Source organism: Heterocephalus glaber, unplaced genomic scaffold (assembly GCF_053883595.1).
Source record: "Heterocephalus glaber isolate CG9 unplaced genomic scaffold, H.glaber_assembly_v1.0 deba00001586, whole genome shotgun sequence".
Taxonomy (NCBI): Eukaryota; Metazoa; Chordata; class Mammalia; order Rodentia; family Bathyergidae; genus Heterocephalus; species Heterocephalus glaber.
This window is the reverse complement of record NW_028258364.1, coordinates 2,517,800-2,541,563: the sequence shown is the minus strand read 5'-3', so window position 1 is coordinate 2,541,563 and position 23,764 is coordinate 2,517,800. Positions and strand designations below refer to the sequence as shown.

General features: G+C 37.3%; 1 protein-coding gene across 1 annotated transcript in view; it reads left to right on the top strand.

Annotated features, from left to right (window-relative positions):
• The window catches only part of Anxa5 (annexin A5), a 39,787-nt gene extending 16,326 nt beyond the window's left edge, over nt 1-23,461 (top strand). The window contains exons 3-13 of the mRNA XM_004854926.4: nt 1,687-1,771; nt 2,733-2,827; nt 4,018-4,131; nt 6,059-6,149; nt 11,957-12,036; nt 12,542-12,598; nt 18,600-18,693; nt 19,534-19,629; nt 21,186-21,244; nt 21,439-21,561; nt 22,939-23,461. Of these exons, the coding sequence (XP_004854983.2) occupies nt 1,687-1,771; nt 2,733-2,827; nt 4,018-4,131; nt 6,059-6,149; nt 11,957-12,036; nt 12,542-12,598; nt 18,600-18,693; nt 19,534-19,629; nt 21,186-21,244; nt 21,439-21,561; nt 22,939-23,001 (957 nt within the window). The 3' untranslated portion in view covers nt 23,002-23,461. The remainder of the gene's footprint in view (nt 1-1,686; nt 1,772-2,732; nt 2,828-4,017; nt 4,132-6,058; nt 6,150-11,956; nt 12,037-12,541; nt 12,599-18,599; nt 18,694-19,533; nt 19,630-21,185; nt 21,245-21,438; nt 21,562-22,938) is intronic.
• Nucleotides 23,462-23,764: the final 303 nt, after the last annotated feature.

The window sequence follows — 23,764 nt, the reverse complement described above, 5'->3', positions numbered from 1 at the left end:
TATTGGCTCATGTAAAGCAGGAATATTGAAAATTTTTTGTCAAGACTTTTAGGGTTCATTGAAATGATAGAAGCTTTTTTTTTTGGTACCAGGGATCAAACTCAGGACCTTGCGCTTTCAAGGCAGGTGCGGTGCCACTGAGCTAAATCCCTGGCCCTAGAAGGTTTGATTAATTGCAAACAATGGATAGAAAGTTTGGTTTAAGTGTATCCCATTAGGCCTTCTAAAAATAAATTTATGTGCATAAAGTACATTTTTGTTGTGAAAAATTCAAATATATAGAATTATGTAGAATAAAAAAAGATCTCTCATCAAAAAACCAAGAAAAGCATGTCCCTAGTGATCCACTGCCTCAGGGTCCCGTTCCAAGAGCACATTCAGCTGGAACACTGGAGGATCAATCAATCCGCTGATGAGAGTATCGATCCCATAATCCAGCCACCTCCCCAGGAGTCTGACAGTAAAGATTCCTTGGCACAAGTTTCAATCTACAAATTTTTGGGGGACACAGACATTCAGTCTATAACAGTGGTTAGATATTCAGATCGGGTCTCTCTTTCCTAATATGACTTAGCAGAATTCTTGCCACAGGAGGGTTAGGCAGGTAGACTGGAAAGCAGGCTCAGAGGAGCCCGTCTAAGATGTGGTTAAGGAGAGTCTTTGTCCGGATTGGTCGGATCCATGAAATTCATTTTTTCCCCAGGAAGCGTAATCTAGTGCCACTAAGGAGATAAGGCCTCTGAGCTGAGCTGGCTGCTGGTGCTATGGAAGTTCTTTCTATGGTGATCTCTCTCTGTTGTCATACCCTAAAATTTCATTAGTATTAAGATATTGTTGGTATAAAGATTTTTTCCTTTTGTAGGTGACTGCACTTCTATGCATTCATTCATTATAAAACATATGTATGAGTGCAAACTAGACTAAATATTCTCAGGCTTACCCTCCTGTTAGTTACTGTTCCCCAACTTTAGGTGACACATTAATAGGAATTGAGAAATTCAAAAGCATTTATTGGTAAAACGTCAATGCTAGAAGTGTCCTCTGTCATAGGATAAATTTATGGCTCAGTATTAGTAAGGCTTCTGAGTCTAAGGATCTAGTGATACTGTGATATGGAGGAAATTTTAACATTTTGATTATTAAAAAGTATACATAACAGGAATCCTTTTTAAAGAATATCTTCCAACGTATTCTTATGGCATATAAATTACAAAGTATCTTTTCAGGCCTTGGTGAGTTATCTTCAGAGCTCTACAGAAACAGGATTTAGGATGATAGTGTATGGAATAAGAGCTTTGCTTAGGGTTGTGCTCAGGGTAGGTGTCATGTTTTAATATAGATTTAGCATGCTCCTAGATCAAAGTGCTAGAGACTTAATGTGAAAGAATCCAGAGAGGAAGTGCCCTCTGTGAACCAGGAGACTGTGGTGGAGTGCCGTCTTAGGGGTGATGCCCAGAGGAAGGGAGAGCCTGCCTGCCTTCTCACTAATGGGATTGCTGGTGGGTCAGGGTAGCTCATATGCTGAATTGGTCCTGCTAATCTACATTGCATATGGTCTAGTTTTTAAATGGGACATAAACCATATCAAATGGTAAATTTACCCAGAGAGCAGATGGGACTGTTTACATTGTTTGCTTTACCACACTGGTAATGATATAGATAGTACTACCGTGCTTCCTGTCTTAGGCTCTTAGAGGAACCGTGACTACCTTCCCTGGATTTGATGATCGAGCTGATGCAGAAACTCTTCGGAAGGCCATGAAAGGCCTGGGTAAGTTCAACCTCCTGTTTGTTCTAATTTTATAAAAGGAATTAATTACAGTGAGATTAATTTAGAATAATGATATGAAATTTATATGAGAAAAGACACATTAAGGTAGCAAAATAATACTATGGATCATCCTTGATATTCATTCCTGTTATCCATTTACAAACCTCTCATCTCAAGGATTCCCACGTGTCACTCATGCCCTGCACTCGGGCTCCTTCTACATCAGTGTCCTTTGGTCTCTGGCCTCTGGAGGTCTTTGTCAGCCCCACCTTCCATTGTGGCCCCATATGTTCTCTGATCTGCCTTTTCTAAGAGTCTTCAAAGCCCTGCATTTTCCTATTGCTGAGCTTTTTCCTTTTTCTAAAAGCTTTTCCTTCTTTATATCCCAGCCTCTCACAATCCTTTTATTCTTCTAGACTGCTATGGGTGTTACCTTCTACATGGAACTTTCCCTAGAACTCCTTTCTGCCTCCCCTCAAGCAGAGACCCTCCTTTGAACCCCATTTAACACATAGACCTCTCCTGAACCACTTGCCATTCAACCTTACCTCATAGTTATTTGTGTGTCATATTTTGCACCTGAAATTATCTTTAACTTGAAGCCAGATTCTCTCTATACCTTTCTTTTTTCCCAGTCTACTATAACACCAGCACATTGTGCCTCATGAATAGTTGTTCCTTGAGTAACTATTTGTTGCATGAAAAACTAGGAGTACTCAGTTTTAAAAAGTAAGAAGTATTTTTCCACCTACTTCAAAATATGATGGGAATAGAGGGTAGTGTATATCAGAAATAAAAAATTTTGTATATTGTCAGTTTAATATTTTAAATAAATTATTCAGTTATACATATATATTTTATATGCTCAGAGAGAAGAAAGGAAATAAGGGGAGCTGGTTTTGGGGGTTATTGAGAGTGGGCATGGGAGAGCCAGGTTGTAATTGTTAATCATAAACTGCAGGTACCGATGAGGAGGCCATCCTGACCCTGTTGACATCCCGAAGTAATGCTCAGCGCCAGAAAATTATTGAGGCGTTTAAGACTCTGTTTGGCAGGGTAAGATTACACTTCATTCCCAGGTGGAATGTCAGCATAGCTGTGATTTTTAAGAGAGTTTCCTGCTTTCAGTGAGAGACTGGTTCCAGGACTCTCTGCAGAAATAAAATGTGCAGGTGTTCAAGTCCCTTATATAAAATGACATAGTATTTCCGTATAACGCATGTACACCTTCCTATATACTTTGTCATTCCTAGATTATGGTACCTAATACAATATAACTGCTCATTTGTTTAGAGAATGACAAAAAATATCTGTACATATTTGATACAGATGCAGTTTTTCACCCAAATGTTTTCAGTTGAGGTTGGTTGAACCTGCAGATATAGAACCCACAGATATGGAGGAACAATTGTATTAGTATTCTTTTGTAAAGAATATTATTTGTTGTAAAGAATGTCATTTATTTTGTGACTCTCACTTTTGTTCACTATTTTCTTCTAAATTGTCAGCTGTTGGTATGTAATATTCAACCGACTTATCCTCACATAATTATTTTTCCTTGCTTGCTGCTCTCAGGGTCTCAGAAGGCCTCTCTTCTCTTCTATGCTTTCCACTGAGCCTTGTTTTATTCTCCATTTTCTGTGTAAGATTCTTTTGCAGTGTTTTGTTATGACAGTCATTATCTTGCTTCCTTTTGTGGTGATTTAAACAAATGACTTTTTAATTAATTGATTTAAGTGTTTTTACTAGCAATTCAAAGTAAAATTGCTAAATGAATTAGTGTATGGGTGAAAAACTTTAATTTAATTATCTTGAAAATTTCTATGTCATTTAATTAAGAAACAAATGTAGAACAAAAACAATTCTGATTTTTGTTTCTTTTTCTAAAGTATTGGTGATGGAACCCACAGTCTTATGCGTGCTAGGCAAGTGCTCTACCATGGAGCTACATCTTCAGTCCATGCTTTTAGCCCTCTTTTAAAAATTATTCATTCTTTTTAACCTTTGAACTTAATAAAAACATCTCTTAAAAACAGATGGGTGATGCATAAGTGGCTTTGCTTAGTGTTTAGGTCAGATGTCAGAAACATGTCCTTCATAGGCTTGGGCTTTTGTGTAGCTCCTGGGCCTTCACCTTGGTGATACCAGGATATAGATTTCATTAAAGCAAAGGGGTATCATTCATATTTAAGAAGAATATCCTTAAAATCTCTGTCTGGATAACCAGCTTATTTTCTGTGAGTTAGGATCTTCTGGATGACTTGAAATCAGAACTGACTGGAAAATTTGAGAAATTAATCGTGGCTCTGATGAAACCCTCTCAGCTTTATGATGCCTATGAATTGAAGCATGCTCTTAAGGTAAAAGGATGCATGAAAGGAACATTCCTATCATACATAATGTCATTTTGTTTGGGTAATTACTTCATCTTAATTATTCCATTTAAAAAATTATATCATTTATTTCATTGAGGGATACTTCTAAGACACAACTGTTGAGGCAATAAGCAAAGGAAGAAAAATTATAGGTGTCATTTAATAGTTTTTTGTATTAAGCTCACTAACATTGGCTATTTAAAGTTTTAATCTTTTAGAACTTTTTATATATTATTTTCGTGCCTGTCTTCTAATTTTGAGAGTGTTTAAAAATGTTACAAATGAAGTGTTTTAACTCCTAATGTTGAAAGTTATCTGATTAGGGAACAACAAAGTAACTGGTAAACTTGTTATAATTTCTGTTGTAGCAAAAACCTACATATGTATTTCCTCCAATGGTGTTTGGAATATTGTATGCCTATAGCTGCACTGAAACATTTACTTGGAGTTAGGGGGATAAGAAATAGTTCAGGGGTGAGGAGTTGAATTTTAAGTGGGCAAATCGAGATTTAACCACAAGGAGATAATGTAGCTCAGGGAGTCCTAGGGAATGGGAGGAGAAAAATATTTATTCATTTAGAAGCCTCTTTATGCAAATTCTCTTCATTTTCCTACAGTGATTCTTTTACAGTAAACAAAATAATAGGTTATTGAGAAAAGGGCTTTCTTACAGAATGCTTCTGGACTGTCACCAGTAGCTGAAACTCTGCTAGAAGATGAACCCAGGCTTTTAGTGCTTCATATTTTTTGGTAAAGAAACAGAAATAAAAAGGAAATAGGCTTAAATCTTTTTTTAAAAAATTAAGTTCAGCTAGGGGGTCGGGGATTTAGCTCAGTGGTTTTGCCGCCTGCTGCACAAGTGCAAGGACCCGAGTTCAATCCCTAGTACCAAAAAAAAAAAAAATTAAGTTCAGCCATAGTATTGCTTATATTTTCTAATTTAGCAATGTGGATAAGACTTTCATAAGCAGTAAAAGCAAAATCAATAAAAATTATTTTCCAAAAATCTAGAAAGCAAGTTCCAATTCCTTTACACTGATACAATTTGTAAAAACTAAGCAATGCTGATTTATTGTTACCTTTGTTAGCTTTCCATTACTGTAAAAAGTCCCTGAAAAAGTTTGTTTTGGCTCACAGTTTTAGAGGTTTCAGTCTGTGGTAAATTGGCTCTGGTGCTTTGAGCTTGTGTCCAGGCAGCAGGTCGTGACAGGAGCATGTGGCCGAGTAAAACCACTCCCTTTACCACTAGGAAGCAAGAGAGAGGGAAGAGGGTGTCAGGGTTCCACAGTCTTCTGCAAGGTCACGTCCCCAGGGACCTGAGGACCCCTACTAGGTCCATCTGTAGAGGCATTTCCCTGCCCCCATAGTAGTGCTGCTCTGGGAACCAAGCCTGTAATACCTGAGTCTTTATAGTATTATCTGGATGCAGAATTTGCTTGTGGTTCCATATAGAATTTAACTTGGGCTTAGGGGTTAATTTTTTGAGGTACAGATTGTTTAAGTATCAGTGATTCTCCACATGAATGTATGAAAAGTTTTCATTTTTATTATTTCTGCCTTTTTGTTATTTCACATCATTACAATACTTTGATTTTAAACTAGAATGAACTAATCAAATTATAAGTCATAAATTTATATAACCTTTATATAACCTTTATACATACACACACACATATATATAAAACAATGTATAACAACATATATATACATATATTTAACAATAAACATTGTTTTCATTAGATAAAAGAAAAAAATAAAACTGTTTTTGGAGAAAAAATTAGTTTAAAATTTCATAACACTAATAGAATTTATAAACAAAGTAGTCCATGTTATGGTGGATGATATTTATATAATTATAATTTTCTTTTTAATAGTGACATATTTTCTTTCTTAAAAATAAATTTCCAAACAGGGAGCTGGGACAAATGAAAAAGTACTGACAGAAATTATTGCTTCAAGGACACCTGAAGAAATAAGAGCCATAAAACAAGTTTATGAGGAAGGTAAATATTTTGAATTGTATATTACCTATCTCTGTCACTTTCATTTGTCAAACCTGAATGTAGTACTTTTATAGATACAGCAGGCAGGTAATACATGATTGTTGAATGAATGAGTAAAGGAATAAACTACAATTTAAGCTGTTTTTCCTCTTCAGTTTAAAAAAACACTTGCCCTTCATCCTGTAATTATTTTAAGTAGTTTATAAGAAACTACAAATAAAGGTGAAGTTTATTTTTGCATAGAATTTAGACTATTAGAGGAATATACAGGTTAACTTTCTTTTATGTTAGTTTAAGGTATATACACGTACTTTTTCTTCCTTCTAATTAATTTAGTCTTATGCTAGTAGCAATTAAAAGTTATTTACAAAGCATTTTGGGAACATGGGAAAAGAAACATAAACTTTTCTAGATCAGAGTTGACAAAAGTACCTGAGTAAGTGTATATTTGTTTTAGCTAATGGCAGTGCTTGAATGACATACTTTGCATTTTGGTTTTTCTTGTAATTTGATTTTTCTTGTAATTTGATCTTTTAACCTAGAGTATTCTATGACTGGAATCAAGAAAATGAGATGAAAGTAAAGGTGGAGAGTCGTTACTGTCAGATTTCCTGAAGCTGACTCTTTCTTCCTCCTTCTGAGAAAGTTCAGGCCATCTGAGTTGTTAGTTCAGTGGGCAGACTCCATGCCTTGTGCCTTGTGTGGGGGAAATGTGTCTCTATTTCAGTGTTAATTTGTTGATCTTAGAAATGACTTTGTTAATCCATCAAGTCAGAACAGTATGAAATTTAGACCAGCTAAATATTACCTTTCCAAAGTATGGTGTCTCTCTTTCATACTTTTGTTTTTATAGTTGGAGAGGTCCCAACCATTGAGACAGAAGTGACACAGGTATCTCAGCTTTTAGGTTTATTTGATGTATTATTCAAATATCTCTTCCTGGGGATGTTGACATCATTGATTGAGCCTTTGTGCTTCTAGATGACAAGTGAAATGCTGGAAGGGGGCAACGGCTGCGTAGTCCATCCTATTCAGCCGTGTTATTGAGCAGTAGTTGTATATCTGACACTGTTCTAGCTGTGCAAACACAACTCCTGTCCTCAAGATGTTTGCATGCAGCCTGAGGGATAGGGGTGACATGACTTAATGCAACTGCAGTAAACAATGGTGAAATTCAAACTAATGTCAAATATGAAAGTCATCAGATATTTGGGTAGTGAGGAGGCTTCATGGAGCAAATGAGATAATCAGCAGATTTTCAAGACTAAGTGGGCTTAATGAATATCCATTTTCATATGAGTAGATAAAGAAATAGTGTACACACACATACACCAAAATACAGCTTACTCAGCCTTAAGATGGTAGCTCCTGTCATTTGCATTCTGATTTTTCTTTTTAGTCCCCCTTACTTTTTAAAATTTCAACCTAGAGTGTCCTAGGCATGGAACTTGGAAGCACAGATAAACTTGGAAAGTGCTCTGTTAAGTGAAGAAAGCCAGGTGCAGGAAGGCAAAACAATTGCGTGATCTCACATATATGTGGAACCAAAAAATTGAACTGATAGAAGTGGATAGTAGAATGGTGGTTGCCAGGGGTTGCATGGTAGGAAGAGGAGAGAGGGTTTAAAGGGAAAAGGTGATGAGGGGATATTGGTCACAGGGTATAGATAAACTGAACGAGCCAGCCTAGGCTGGGTCAGTGGTGGTGAACCTATGGCATGAAGCAGGCAGTTTGGATCATTGAAAGCTCAAGAAGGTTCACCATCATTGGGCTAGGTCATACATAGATGGTTTTGCATGACTGGATGATGTATTTGGGCTTGATTCAAAGGCACTGTGAGTTCCTAAATGGGCAATGGAGTGCTGAAGGAGTAACTGAAGGAAGAAGGGAGTTTTGAATCAAGAGGCTTATTTGGTAGCCAGATGTGTGAGGAGGTAAGTAGGTATTCAGAAGTTATGGCCCCACCTAGGGTGATGGGAGGTTTGAGGAGTTTAAATCAGAAAGAAAAGAAACCATTTGATAGGATTTGATGGTTGATTACTTACAGTGTTGGATCAGAGTAAGGAATCAGGTTTCTGCAAGGTTTTGTTTGGGAAATTGGTTGGAATAAACATAAATTTTTTTCCTTTTAAAATAGAGGCTTTAGCTGGGGATTTAGGCTCAGTGGTTTCGCCTCCTGCTGCGCAAGCACAAGAACCCAAGTTCAATCCCTGGTAACAACAACAAAAAAATAAAATAGAAGCTTAAGGGTTTTAAAGATCATCTACTTTCAAATAATGATTAAATATTTAAATATGTTAGGTACTGTCTGTTTTCTTGTAATAGCAGCTGTCTCAGTGTTAGTGAAAAGGGGTTATAGGCCCTGTCGATGTCAGATTGCCCTTTTCCTGTGATCCTGTGTTGAAGAGTTGGCAGTAGAGGTAGGAAGCACATAGTTTAAAATGTCATTGCTGTCTCTCAAAGTTAACTTTATTTGCTACAGAGGAAAAAAATCTTATTGGAGAGAGCTATGGCCATGCGCAAGGAAAGAAAACTCAAGATGGAAGATATTTGGAAACCAATTATGTAAAACATTTAAAAGAAAGCAAAACCAAGCTTAAACTTGTGACTAAGTTTGTTAGTAAAATTTAGATATACATAATGATCACATTCATCATGTGGAATTTGTACCTGTACATAATATAATATATTTTGATTCTTATTTTTTTCCCATTCCCCTTCCCCTCCCTTCTACCCCTTCTTTTTTACAAGAGTCTTGTTTCCATTTTATCTTTTCTTGTTTTATTTTCTTTTCCCTTCCTTCCTTTACCCGCCTCTCCTCTCCCTTGTGTCCCTTCCCATTTGGACATTTTCTTCCTATTTCATAATATCTATTATACATTTTGGTCCTTATTTACACTTTTAGTTTCTCACACCAGAAAAACCATGCAATACATGAACATGTGTATCTGATTTATTTCACCTAAGAGTGTGGTCTCTCAGTGCATCCATTTAGTTATAAATATCTCAAGCCTATCCTTCTTTATGGCTGATAGTACTCCATTGTATTAAAAAAACCCACATCTTCTTTATCCATTCATTGGTTGGTGGGCATCTGGGTTGTTTCCAATATTTAGCTATTATAAACTTTGCTGCTATGAACATGGTTGTGCATATATCACTGTGGTATAATGCTTTTAATTCTTTTGGGAAGATACCAAGAATAAAGATAACTGGGTCAAATGGAACCTCTAGTTATAGTTTTTTGAGGAATATCCACACTGATTTCCACAGTAATTGCATGAGTCTACACTCGCACCAACAGTGGAGAAGGATTCCTTTTCCCCCACATTCCTGCCAGCATTTGTTGTTGGTTGATTTCTTGAGAGCAGCCATTCTTTCTGGAGTGAGATGGAATTTCAGCGTTGTTTTCATTTGCATCTCTTGCATAACCAGTGATGTTGAACATTTTTTCATATATTTATTTGCTGTTTGTGCTTCTTTATCTGAGAAGTGTGTATTCATCTGAGATGCCTATTTTGGGATTGGGTCTTTAAATGTGGGTGGTTTGAGTTTTTTGAGTTTCTTTATATATTCTAGATATTATTCCTTTAAGGAACCACTGACAAAAATTTTTCCCACTCTGTTGGTTGTCTCTTCACTCTGTTGGTGACTTCTTTTGCTGTTCAAATGATTTTTAATAAGATGAGATCCCAGTTGTTAATTCTTTGTAATATTTCCCATGCAATTAGAGTTTTGTTCATAATGTCTTTGCCTACCCCCATGTCTTCAAGAGTTCTACCTATTCTGTCTTCCAGCAGATTTAATGTTTCTGTTTTAATATTTAGATCTTTGATCCATTTTGATTTTAGCTTAGTGCATGGTGAGAGACATGAGTCTAGTTTTAGTCTTTGGCATGCGGAAAGCCAGTTTTCCCAGCACTATTTATTTTTTATATATATATATTTTTTTCCAGCACCATTTATTAAAGAGGCTTTCTTCCAGGGCTGGGGATTTAGCTTAGTGGTTCCACTGCCTGCCTGGCAAACGCAAGGTCCTGAGTTCAATCTCGGTACCAAAATAAAAAAAGAGGCTTTCTTCCAGTGAACATGTTGGCCCATTTCTCAAAGATAAGGTGGCTAAGTTGTTTCTGGATCTTTTAATCTGTTCCATTGATCCACAGGTCTTTTTTGCCAGTACCGTGTTGTTTTTATCACAGAAGCTCTGTAGTATAATTTTGAGTCAGGGATTGTGATGCCTCCTGCCTTGCCTTGGTTGCCCAGAATTGCTGTTGCTATTCTAGGTCTCTTCTGGTTCCAAATGAATTTTAGGAATATTTTTTCTAGTTCTGTGAGGTGTGCTATTGGTATTTTGATTGGGATTGCATTAAATCTATATAACAATTTTGGGAGTATGGCCATTTGTACTATGTTGGTTCTTCCTACCCATGAGCAAGGAATATCTTTCCATTTTCTGATAATCTCTTTGATCTTCTTTTTCAGAGTACTTTAGCTTTCAATGTAAAGATCTTTTACTTCCAAAAAAACCAAAATGATCTTTTACTTTCTTTGTTAGATTGATTCCTAAGTATTTCATTTTTTTCGATGCTGTTGTGAAAGGTGTAGTTTCCCTCATTTCTCTCTCAATAAGTTTGTTATTTGTGTACAGGAATGCTATTGATTTTTTGAGTGTTGACTTTGTATCCAGCTACATGACTGACTTTGGTTATTAAATCTAGAAGTCTTTTGGTGAAGTTTTTGAAGTCTTCTATGTAGAGTATCATGTCACCTTCAAATAATGATAGTTTAACTTTTTGCTTTCCTAGCTTTATTTTTTTATTTCTTTCTTTGTCTAATTGCTCCATTTAATATTTTCAGAACTATATTGAATAGGAGTGGTGATACAGGACATCCTTGTCTTGTTCCTGATTTTAGAGTGAAAGCTTTCAATTTTTAACCATTTAGTATGATGTTGGCTGTTGGTTTTTCATAGATGGCTTTTATCAGATTGAGATAAAGGCCATCTATTCCAATTTTCATATGGGTTTTTAATATGAATGAGTGTTAGACTTTTTAAAATGCTTTTTTTGTGTCTATTGAGATAATCATGTGATTTTTGTCCTTGGCTCTGTTGATAATAGTGTATTACATTTATTGATTTGTGTGTGTTGAATGATCCCTGCATCCCTGGGATGAACCCTACTTGTTAACCCTGTATAATCTTCTTGATGATTTGCTGCATTCTGTTTGCCAGTATCTTATTGAGGATTTTTGCATCTGTGTTCATTACGGAAATTGGCCTGTAGTTCTCTTTTTTGGTCGGATCCTTCTCTGGTTTTGGTATCAGGGTAATACTTACTTCCAGAAATGACTTTGGAAGTATTGCTTCCATTTCAATTTCATTAAAGAGTTTGAAGAGTAGTGACAGTAGATCATCTCTAAATTTCTAATAGAATTCAGCAGTCAATCCATCAGAACCTGGGCTTTTCTTTGTTGGTAGGTTTTTAATTACCTCTTCAATTTCATTGAATTATGACTGATTATATTTTCGAGGCTTTACAGTACCTTTATGAGACTTTAGATTAATAACTAAAATGACTCAGAGCATTTCTAATTGGCTGAGTCATGATTTAAACTTGAGTCAAGTGCTTTTGAGAGACTTTAATTCGTTTTTGTTGAGCCACTCAAAGCTTTAGCCTTCAGTCTTTAAAGCACTCATGTTTATCAAATGCAATTTTTCTTTGTGTCTTTTTTATTTGATTAATGGGGAAGGATATCTTTTTGTGGTTGGCAGAAACTGTAAGTAAGTGTGAAATAATTCTGTTTCAGAATATGGCTCAAGCCTGGAAGATGACGTGGTGGGGGACACTACAGGGAACTACCAGAGGATGTTGGTGGTTCTCCTTCAGGTATTGGCTGGGGACGAATCATAGAATCATAGTTGACTAAAAAGTCAGTGGTTAATATCTCTATTAAGTAAAGCCACTTAAAATTTTTAATAATTCCTGGTACTTGCTGATTCCAACTGTGATCGGTGAATGTTGTCTGTACTTGTTTATATTTATGACCTAAACACTTAATATCTAAGACATCCACTTGTTTTTGACAGTAATACATATACTCATCTTCTACAAAATCTAAAATCAGGAGGGTTGGATTAGTTTTGGAGTGATGTGGGATAGTGTGAAATATTAGGATGGATAGGATCTTTTTTATTTCGTTGGTACTGGGGATTGAACTCAGGACCTCATGCTTTTGAGGCAGGTTTTGGCACCACTGAGCTAAATCCCTGGCCCTAGGAGGGATAGGATCTTAATAAAAACATATTATTGCTAAGAGAAATAGCTTTATGTTCATAACCACCAGAAGGAACATGCAGCATAATTCAATAATGTGACATATTCTCTCTTACAGGCAAATAGAGACCCTGATGCTGGAATTGATGAAAATCAAGTTGAACAAGATGCTCAGGTGAGTGTGGCTACCATCTGATGAAGTTTAATTATGACTTAGAGGTGAAAAAAGCATTCACGGTAATGGAGAATCACAATGTAAGAGCTTCTGGAAGTGGTCTAGTTTACGAGTCCATTAAAATCATAAGACCCACACATGTAAATTTCTCTCTCTCTCTCTTTTTTTGTTCTGGCCAACAAAATAATTATTTTATTCCAAAGCTAAAATGAAATAAAATAAGTTATATAACAAATTCTACCTAGTCATATTCTAGTTTTTTTGTGATTATGTAATATTTACAAAATAGACTTGTACAAAAATAAGAAAACCCAGGCCAGGGATTTAGCTCAGTGGTTCCGCCACCTGCCTTGCAACCACAGGGACCCGAGTTCAAGCCCTGGTACTGGAAAACAAAAAAGTTTGTTCTTCAGGGGGCTAGGGATTTAGCTCAGTGGTTTTGCTGCCTGCTGTGCAAGCTCAAGGACCCGAGTTCGATCCCCAGTACCAAAACCAAAAAGAAAACCCAGGTGTTACTGATTCCACTACCTATGATGCAGCAAGTCTCTAGTGGGAGCAAATACAAAAGAAAGAATAAAATCTTTAATGGTGAGTGGTATCTGATTACATAAGAGATGACAGGTTATTTTCACATTAGGAAGCATCTCTGCATTTCCTTTGACAGAATTCTAAACAGTAGGGTTCTTCTGGCAGCTGCTTTTTAGTGACTCCCAAAGGAAAATTTGCACTTAAGGGACTTTCACATCCCAGTATAATCTCAGTGTGGTTTATAAAGCACTCAAACTAAGTGTTAGGAAATTTAAAACAGGAGAGTTGGAAAGTGGAAACTGGTAATAAAGCAATTGTTAGGTTCCTAGACTCACCCAGGGTAGCCTTGTCTCTCTGATCACAAATTTCAGTCAAGTGGATGCAGTCTTGGTTGTTAGTCATTTTCATCTTCTACTGGGCTCACCCTTCTCTGTGTAACAACCGGTAAGCATGCGCTCTGACTTTGCTGATAGAGAAGAGGAGAGCATCATACTTGGGTGGGTTGATCGGATTGCACAGTGGCTTCAAAAGGCTGTGATTGCTGCCTTGCAGGAGACAGAAGGGAAGAATCAAATGTTTCCTGAGGGCTGGATGTGCAGTATGTGACTCTTGACTCACTGTAGCTTATTAAATGCCAGCCTATTGTGTCACATTCGTGTTTAAGACCTTAAAAGCCTCAGGTGTCCCACTGGCCCCTAAATGTGTTTTGCAAGCCCCTCTTGATCTGTGTCCTGCTTGCTTCCGCCCCAGCCTCCCTTGTTTGTGCTCTGTCTCTTGTGCTTCCTGCCTCTTCTCCTGACTACACCTCTTCAGAGGTCAGCCCTGAATCGAGCTACTTCCAAGTAGCCCCACCTGAGCCTCCAAGTGTGATTCAGGTGGTCCTTATAGGGAAAATGGCAGCATGCTAGGCTTCCTGCTAGGCTTTCTGCCACAGGCATACCAGCCACCCCACAGTGACTGCCTTCCCAGGGCACTGAGTGGCGAAGTCAGTTGCATCCTCAGCTCCTAGCATATAGTTGGCACTCAGTAAATAAGTGATGAATGAATTAGTTCTTAACTGTAAAGTAGGGTTGCAATTTCCCTTCTGTAGATAAGGAAACAAGCCCATGGCTCTTGCCAAATAAAGTGGAGCTGGGATTCCCAGCCAGGCCTGTCTTGACTCCAGAGCCCTTTCACTAAATAGTAGTCTTCTTGCTCTTGAGTATCCACTCCTGCCTCTTGAGTCCTCTGTCACATCAAGAGCTGATTGAATACAGCATGGAAACACAGATTCAGTTTAAGTCCACCTTCTGGTGGAGAAAAGCCAAGGGCAGCGCCCAAGGTAGTATCCCATCTGTGAGGGGTTTTGCTCGGCACTGAGATGACCTTGCTGCTTTCCAGGCATTACTTCCTGTGGGCTTTGGTAGGAGGCAGAGCTGATTATCTCATTCCTCTCTCAGGACAGGAGTTCTGGAAGTTTTCCTGAAGTCTGTACAGAGTGGGTCTCACAGTCTCAGATGCCTGCGGTGAGAGAGTGAGCAGCAGGCAGATTTCCCAGCAGTCAGTGATGTAATGAGAGCAGTGAGGTGCCAGAAGGAAGGCAGCACATTTTAACCTTATTTCCACTGATTTTTCTCCTCAAAGTGCTCACTGCAGTGCACTTCTCAACCTTTGGGGGCATGTGAGTCACCAAGGGATCTTGTTAAACCACCAGTTCCCATTCCTCGGGTCTGGGCGGGACCTAGGAGTCTGAGTTTCTAACTTGTTCTCAGGGAGTTTCCAAGGCATCTCATTCTGGGATCGCACTTTGAGTCCCTAGGCTGTTGCTTCCTGCCATGCAGCAGATAAGACCATTCAGAGCCCTGAAAGTGAGATGTTGGTAGAACTGGCTTATGGGGCTGCTTTAAAATATCCTTTGCACCCGAGCTTGTCTTCCTTTCCAGTGACTGGGGATGATAGAGAGCAAGCTGTGCTGGTTATGTTATTGATTCCTTAAAATATGTTATTATTAATTCAACCTGTTGGAAACAGTTATTCGTTCAGCTTTATAAAAAGAAACACATCTATTTATACCTTATATAGCAAGGGCAGCTGGACTCATCACTAATGAGAATTTAAGATTTCTTAATTGAGGGTAAGCTGAGACAAGCTTTTGAATTTTTTCTCTACTAATACCTGGCACTAGGAGGATTCCTGTTATTTCAGGGGTCTGATAAACTGCAGTGAATGATTCATTCGGGAACTGAACATTTTGTAGATAATCCACTTTACTTTTAAATATTTTTTAATGTGTCAAACTGATACTATCTTTTTAAAATGTGTTAAACTGACTTAATATTTTTAAAGTATTGAAATAAATTTGTATTTCCTGTGCCAAATCTTTATTGTATATTTTCTCTGGAGGAAAAGTTGAGCTCAGAAAGAGGAAAAGAAAGGAGATAGGAGTCATTGTTTATTGAGCACCTACTACTGATTATCTGACATTGCTCAATGTGTTACCTGGGTTATGTGATCTCCATTAATGACCCTGTAGAACCATAATTCCTGCTCTGTAGATGAACATCAAAGCTTAGGAAGTGATTAAGGAGCTCATCTGAGATCTCACAGAGAAGAGCCAGAACCAGATCTTCCTTCACTCCCAAGCCTCTGTCTTTTGCCCTGAACCAGGCGTTTTCAAACTGCTCAGGATGAACTGAAAAGGGAAGAGGGGGTGCAGCCTGTGGAGGTGAAGAGGTCCCTCACCCACAGCAACTCTGTGGATGCTGGACATTCTTGTTTAGATGAAAAATACATAGATTAAAATAAGACAAAATCTTTAGATATCATTGTTCCTTTTGGATACATCATCACCATCATTATTATTGCATATGACTTACTTACTAATACTTTTAGAATAGATGTTAATCCCAGATGTAATTCTCCCAAGAAAATTGAAATTGTAGTTAAAAAAAATAGCTGACATTTCACCAGTTATTCCCATATAACAGGCTTACCTGCTCTACCTGGTGCTGACAATTGCTAGAAATATAGAAGAGTTGATAAGAAATGCATGCATTAGCCATCGTGGACCTTGCAGAAGTTAGAAATGCAGTGTCCCTTTTCTTAAAGGGATTCCATTCTTTTTTAAGAACATTCTTATTTCTGCAGTGACATTAACTTCTGTTAAAATTTACTTAGGGTCACAAATTTGTCTCAGAGCTTTTCTAACAGTTGGTGAAATGTGTTTGTCAGACAATGCATCCCAGTAGAATGATTCCCATGTACATTTGAAAGGTTCAGCCTTTTCCACATGCATAGCCACAAACCTGACATAAAGAAAGATTTATTTGTATTTTACTACTGTTGGGTCAATTTTGATATTCACTGGTTACAAACAAAGCCTTACTATTCAATAGTGGGGAAATAGTTTTAAAATTGTCTTTTACTTTCAATATTTAATTCTCAGAGATCCTCATCCCTATTTCAGTTTGGATTCTTTGTTTTGAAAAATACTGTTTTACTAATCTAAAAATATTGGATACAGATGGACCCTGAATAGGAAAAGGAAATTACCTTTCATTGTAAGTGTCTTTTTATTGGGATGATGTGAAGCTGGCGCCCTCAGGCGAGGCGCACTTGTTCAGACAGCTGTGGCTGTTCTCGTTGCCCTTCTAAGCTCCGTGCCTCCGGCTGGGTCAGAGACCACTGCTTGGCTAAAAGCTGATCCCTCATCACTTGTGAAACACAGTGGTCTGTCTCTCCCAGGGCTGGTGCAGCTACGAGAGACTTGACTGCACCTGATGGGACGGTGCACTTAGCGACTGAACTGCAGCTTCTCCTTTTTTCTTGGCATTGCAGGTTTTGCCAAAAGAACTTTTTTGTATCAGATACTGATGTGTGAAAGTGGAGGAGCTAGTCTGCTGAGCCAGGAGTAGTTTGAGATTCTGAACTGTCATTTTTGCACATTTGAATACTTTGCAGGCTGGCTTTGTACAACCCTAATTCTCTGGTTTCCTATATGTTGTAAATAATTAGACCATAATTTCAATATAAATAAATGTATAAATATTCTGAAAAAAATGCGTGCATTAAGAACACCTGCAATATTGCACAGGCCCCTCCCCCTTTGGGATGTGAGTATGTATATCTTATCTACATGTAGAAAACATACTAGGTGTGGTTACCATCATGCTGAAACTGTTGGTATAAATGGTAATTTTATTTCTTACTTGTGTTTTTTTCTGTCTATAAGATTTCTCAAAGAACATGTTATTTTTCTGATAAAGCTATTTCAAGAAAGGTCTGTATAATCCTAAAATTTAGATATACACATAACTTTCATAGTAATGGTCTTTTCCATTTCGAAGAACATCATCATATTACCAGAATTGATACTGCTTATTTTTATCCTTAAAGTAAATTGACTTCAAAGTTGAGTGTAAAGATACATCTCACCTTTTTCTTTAATTCTCTGGATATGTAATAAAAATAGATCTAGACCACCATAATCTATATTCTTATTTATATTCTTAAAAGTACTGTGATCAGGGCCAGGGATTTAGCTCAGAGGTTCTGCAGCCTGCCTCACAAACACAAAGTCCCAAGTTTGATCCCTGGTACCAAAAAAAAAAAGTACTGTGATCAAACTTTCACCTTCAATGCAAATAATTATAGTTTTCTGTTCTCGTGTGGGTTGCTGCCTCTAAGTAGTAGCTGTAACACATTTCATTCACGTTGGCTTAACAGGTGTACTTAACTTGAAATGAACACCTAAAGAGTAGTTCTGTATGATGTCATAAACTGATTCTTGGGTTTCAATAAATTATCTCCATCTCAATTTAATGATAATGCTTGTATAAAAGTTATTTTTAAAGCACTGGGAAGTATTTATCTTTTTTTCATGTCAGAAAGTAAATATGGGGCCTGAAATGATTCAACACATGTGTTTATTAGGTCCCTGATATATCCCAATTTCTGTGCTACACCAACATCCTTTTAAAAATTTATTGTGCTCTTTGGAAATATGAACACATTTTATAGCTAGCCTTCAATTTCAGTTGTAAAGAGAAAATATGGAACATACTTTTGTCCTGTGCTATGGGACAACTATAGAACAAGCAAAACAGAAATACAGATAACTTAGTTCCCACGTAAATTGTTTCCCAGTCCGTAAGTGGATGTATCAACAGTGAGATAATCAGAACTTTCCTCCCATCCCGTACTATTGTACCTGCAAGATTGGGAGTTACATAGATGTTTTGAGGAGATTTGATCTTGCACTCTGGCCATTGTTTCCCGCTATGGCCCATTAATCTGTGGCAGCACAGTTTGTCAGCAAGCTGCCAAGTAGCTCCAATCTCAGTGGGCTGAATATCAGAGTAGGAAACTTTAGAAGTGAAAAGTGTATGATGATGAATCTGAAGAATTTACTATTCACAGAATAAAGAACAAGGGTGATTGAGAACCTCAGAAGAAGATAGAACAGCTTATTAATTGAGGTGGAAATTTTTTGCAGACACTGTTTCAAGCTGGAGAACTTAAATGGGGGACGGATGAAGAAAAATTCATCACCATCTTTGGAACACGAAGTGTGTCTCATTTGAGAAGGGGTAAGTGAAAAAAATCTGTGTGAGACAAATGCTTTGGTAAATTATGAACACAAACTGGTATGACAAAATACTTGTTACCTAGGAGACACTTAATAATCAGGTTTTGTGTGTTTCCTTGTAGTGATGTGGAAAAAATCTCATCACTCTTTTTGCTTAGTCAGCACTTCAGTATCAGAGGGTCTCTAGAATCTTATTCTCAGAGTCAGAAACCACTGAAGATTGGCTCACTGTTAATATTTCCTCCTAGACATCGATACCAAGACCTTATCTCTGGATTTTTCACTGGTGCCTTTGGTACTGGCTGATACTGAGTTCAATGGCAGGTGACAGAAAATCCTAATAGTGGGCTCTATTTCTGAAGGTAGGGTTCCATGTTTGATTTGGTAAGACCTAGGATGTTTGTTATTTTACTTTATTATCTTTGTAGTGTTTAGGTTTTTTTTTTTCTCATGCTCGTTACCTCATCATCACAAATTGGCTGCTATAGATCCAAAGAGAACCATTTCATAGGAAGAAGAAAAGAAAGGGCTAATTTAGTCATCTCTATCACTTTTTATGAAGAAAGAGAAAGGTTACTCAGAATTCCCTACAGCACATTTACTTTAGGTCTCATGGTTGTAACTTTTTAGGGGCTGGGAAGACAGTGAACAAAGAGCATCTAGAAACCATTGCTTGGAGCTTAGTAGCACAGAAAGGCTTCAGCACCAGGCTTGTCATGGGGAAAGAAAGGCTCTGTCACAAGAATGGTCAGTAGGGCAGGACCTGGTCAGAGTACATGGCTCCTTTCTGGAAAGAGTGATCCTTATGTGATTAAGAAATCATTTTCACTTTTTATTCTAGTGTTTGACAAATACATGACTATATCAGGATTTCAAATTGAGGAAACCGTTGACCGGGAGACCTCTGGTAATTTGGAGCAGCTACTCCTTGCTGTTGGTAGGTAATTTTCAATGTATATAATATTTGTGGTGGTAAGAGATTAAGTATTTTATTCAATTGAGGGTAAATCTGAAGATAACCACATATTTCTTCATGGAAAAATGAACATGACATGCTATTGGGTGACATAAACCCCTAAGTTACTAATTTAGAGATCTGTTTTGATGTTAGAAGTACATGATTACCTGGTTAGTTCAAAATGGAAATATTAAGAGAATCATTAAAAAATCATTTTGAAACAGCATTTATTACTATTTCATCATGAACCCGAAATGTTGTGGGCATTATCTTAGAGGCTTGTAAATATTATTTCTGTTAACCAGTGGGATTTTAGAATTCTCTTGAATACCATCCTCACAGCTTTGAGGCAAACTGAGAAATTGTCATATGGTTAGAAAAAATATCTAATGTATTGATGTAATGATGTAATAGAAGATGGGATGATAGTTATTTTCAGGTTAAATAATTTGGAGTTTTATTCTAAGTAAATATTGATAATAATCTGAGACAATTGGAGAATGGAGTTTGTGCAAGTGTCTAGTTTTATGTACTCTCCAAAGCCAGAGAGAAACTAAATTGTGAGTTCCTAGTGGTCCTGATTGTCACGTGGGTCTGCAGGGAGCATCTGTTTACAGTTTGTTCTGAGTATTAGGTGTTGAGTGCAAGGTTTTATTTTGTTTTTTGAGAATAAGCCAAATATTTGCATCAATCGTCACTAAAAATAGCTTTTTATTTAAATATGCCTTTAATGAGCTTTTATTAGAAAATTTAGTGCCTTTATAATTAGAATATACATGAAAATTATGACCTTTTTATTACTGGTGGCAGTTTTTCTTAAGCAGTGGAAAAGGGAGAGTTCAAAAACCTCACAATTCAAGGATAATTTTTGTATATTAAGGAATTTTCATATGAAGCTGAGCAGACTGAGGTATTAGCACCCTTAACTGGTATTAGTCATGTACATGTTCAGAGAAGATAAACCCTTCTGATAACAGTTTGAGTATCTGTCCTTAACTGGATAAATGTCATGCTATTAATGTGAATCATGGATTTTAAAGAATATGGGTAGGATATAGGAAGATAGCCCAAGATTTTTCAAAGGTTAGTTAGAATAGTAATCTTACACTATTTGCTTGAATGTCTTGGCATAAAAGCTTCCAAGTAGTTTAATTCGTTAGTGATGAAGGAGGTTGTGGCATAGTAAAAGCCCAGGCTGCCAAAACTGCTATATCCACAAGTGCTCCAAGAACAAAGGGGCATAGAAGAAACTTGCATCCTTGTCTCATGTGCCTTTTTATGTAGAACACAACTCCAAGGAAAAATGAAGTTAGTATTTATGAAACTAGTTGGTGAGTGAGGAAATCAGATCAGTTTGTAAATAAGCAGCTCTTTAACATGTTACTTTTTTTATTGTTTTAAGCTTTTAATTTTTGGGGGGTGGGGGGAGCTGGAGCTTGAACTCAGGGTCACACAGATGACTTCCAGTCCTAGCCTACTTTACTTCATTTTCCTATTAGAATGGCATCTGATCATTGCATTATTTATTTTCTTAGTGAAATCTATTCGGAGTATACCTGGCTACCTTGCAGAAACCCTCTATTATGCTATGAAGGTAAATGGATATCCTGAAGCTTCTAATTTATCTTTTTAGTTAGCACCGTCTCTAATTATGGGTGTTTTTCTCTTCTTAAAATATAACCAAGGCCTACTAAATTGTTTAACTTTATTGACATACCCCAGTTCAGGAGAGTTTGATGCTGTGTTTGATATTTTTGAACAATGTGCCTTTCTTTTTCTTTTTTAAAGGGAGCCGGGACAGATGATCATACCCTCATCAGAGTCATGGTATCCAGGAGTGAGATTGATCTGTTTAACATTAGGAAGGAGTTTAGGAAGAATTTTGCCACCTCTCTTTATTCCATGATTAAGGTAGTAGAACCTTTTTACCTTTTTGTAAATTATATTTAAATGTTTAGAGCAGGGTAATAGGTAGCAGGCAAGACACTAATGGGAGAATTCAATTCCTGTGTTAACTTTAAATTTTAATCATATGACCAGAGCTAGGAGTTACAGGAGTGAAACTCAGCAGAATGCTTTCTGAAGTAGGGACGATGGCTCCCAGGGAGAGTGTGAGTGTTGTTGTGGCTGAGCCTCATGGTGAACATAGAAGCATTTTTTAGTAATGGTGACAGATGACCTAACAAGCCCAAGTCCTTGCCTATGATAATAATGTGTTCTTTCTCTCTTTTATCAGTTCTAGCTATCTATTATTTCCTCCCTTTCTAGACTATCAGTTTTTTCCTTTCTTTGTTATCAATTATCACCTTGTCACTGGTGTTGGTTCATAGTTCAGGAAAGAACCAACCAAGTCATACCTTGATTAAAGAGCCTAGGTATTGTTAGATAGATTTAAGATCTAAGGACACAAGCATTATGTCAAGGGGGCTGAATTAGTGACTTCAGCCTCTGAGAGGGAGGGCAGTGGCTTTTAAGCCTGGGGCCAGAGCTTAGGCTGCAGAATGGAGTGAGGGTTGGAATAAGGGAGTTAGCTGTCTTTCAACCTAGAATAGAAGTTATATTGCTAGGGGGGCTTTAAGATAATGGGTATTACTATTGTTTTGTTCTTAGAATTAAATTTGGCATAAAGTCTTTTGGCACCCCCCCCCCCCCCACTGGATACATGTTAGTGTGGGCCAAGTGTAGAACAAGATTTCAGTGAGCAAAACATTCTACTTTAAGGTGTGTGGTTTGACTGGGCTGAAAGGCACCAGAGAGTTTCCCCTTGTACTTATAGCTTGGAACATTAGTATTTCATCCACATTTGTGTGTGAGACAGAGGCAAAATATGTTCTGCCCTTCTGGCAAAACCACAACCTCTGCACAGCCTCAGCATTGCCATTCTTGAGCTATATATATATATATATATATATATATATATATATATAGCCAGATATATATATATATATAAAACTATATATATATAGTACATGATAGAAACATGGAGTCCATTTAGAAAGCTTGATTTCAATATAGTTATAAATTTCCCTGTTCTCTGTGTTCCTAGAGAGAACATAAATGGTACTTCATTTCTTATCTTAGATAGAACTGTGCCTTTAATAAGTAAAATCAGAAGTTACTTGGGTAAGAAACTCCTTGTTTAACATTCCTAATGTGAAAGTCACAGAAAAATTACCCACTTGGGAGAAAAGTCATAGGAATAAAATTTCTTGCCAGGTATTTTTTGGTGTTGTATTTCCCATGGGTTCTGTGAGTCACGGAGGTTAACAGAGTACTTTTGGGTTGTAGAGTGATACATCTGGGGACTATAAGAAAGCCCTGCTGCTGCTCTGTGGAGGAGAGGATGACTGATGCCTTGCTGGGGAGAGATCCTTGCCCTGTGCCGGCCCCTGCCACTGCCGCCTTCCTTCAGCATGTCCAGCTGCAGCTTTCTGTATGCCAGTGCCTGACACTTTGCCTTATCACTCAAGCACACTGATGACCAAACACGTAGATAGTGGTGCTTCCTCCTGATCTTCCTGTGAGACCTTCCTGTATCTGACTGTTGTAATACTGAAGTGTACTTATGTTACTAAGTCTCATGGCTGAGTCATTCTTATTTTACTTTAAGAGGTCAGATCGCTTTTAGCCTTTTTTTTAAAGCTTCATTTATATTAAATTCATAACCATATTACCTTAATCGGAACCTTAGCCTTGAAATTGTGAACTCCTGGAAATGTTATTAATCAAGTTAGTACTCAATTAAACCAACAAAACTATGGTAATTGTATTCAAAAGATTAATGACAAATAAACATTTCCTTCCCCCTGAATCATGTGTGGATGTTTAGAAAGTTTGTGTATTTAACAATGCTAACTTTTTTTCTTTTAAGCCAGTGAACTGGTAGTGGTGTTTACTGAAAATTGAATTTACGGTTGGTCTTTTGAGCAACAGAAATGCAGTATCACACATTGAATTTCCTGCCTAGCATGGAATGAAGGAGGGTTGCAAGGGTCTGTGAGGTACTCGCAGCATGTTTTCTTGGGCGTCAGCTCTGGCAGAGCTTTTGGCACCTCTGCTTAGTAGAAAAGCTTATTTTAAAATCTAATGTAAAATTTCAGAATCCTAACTTTTT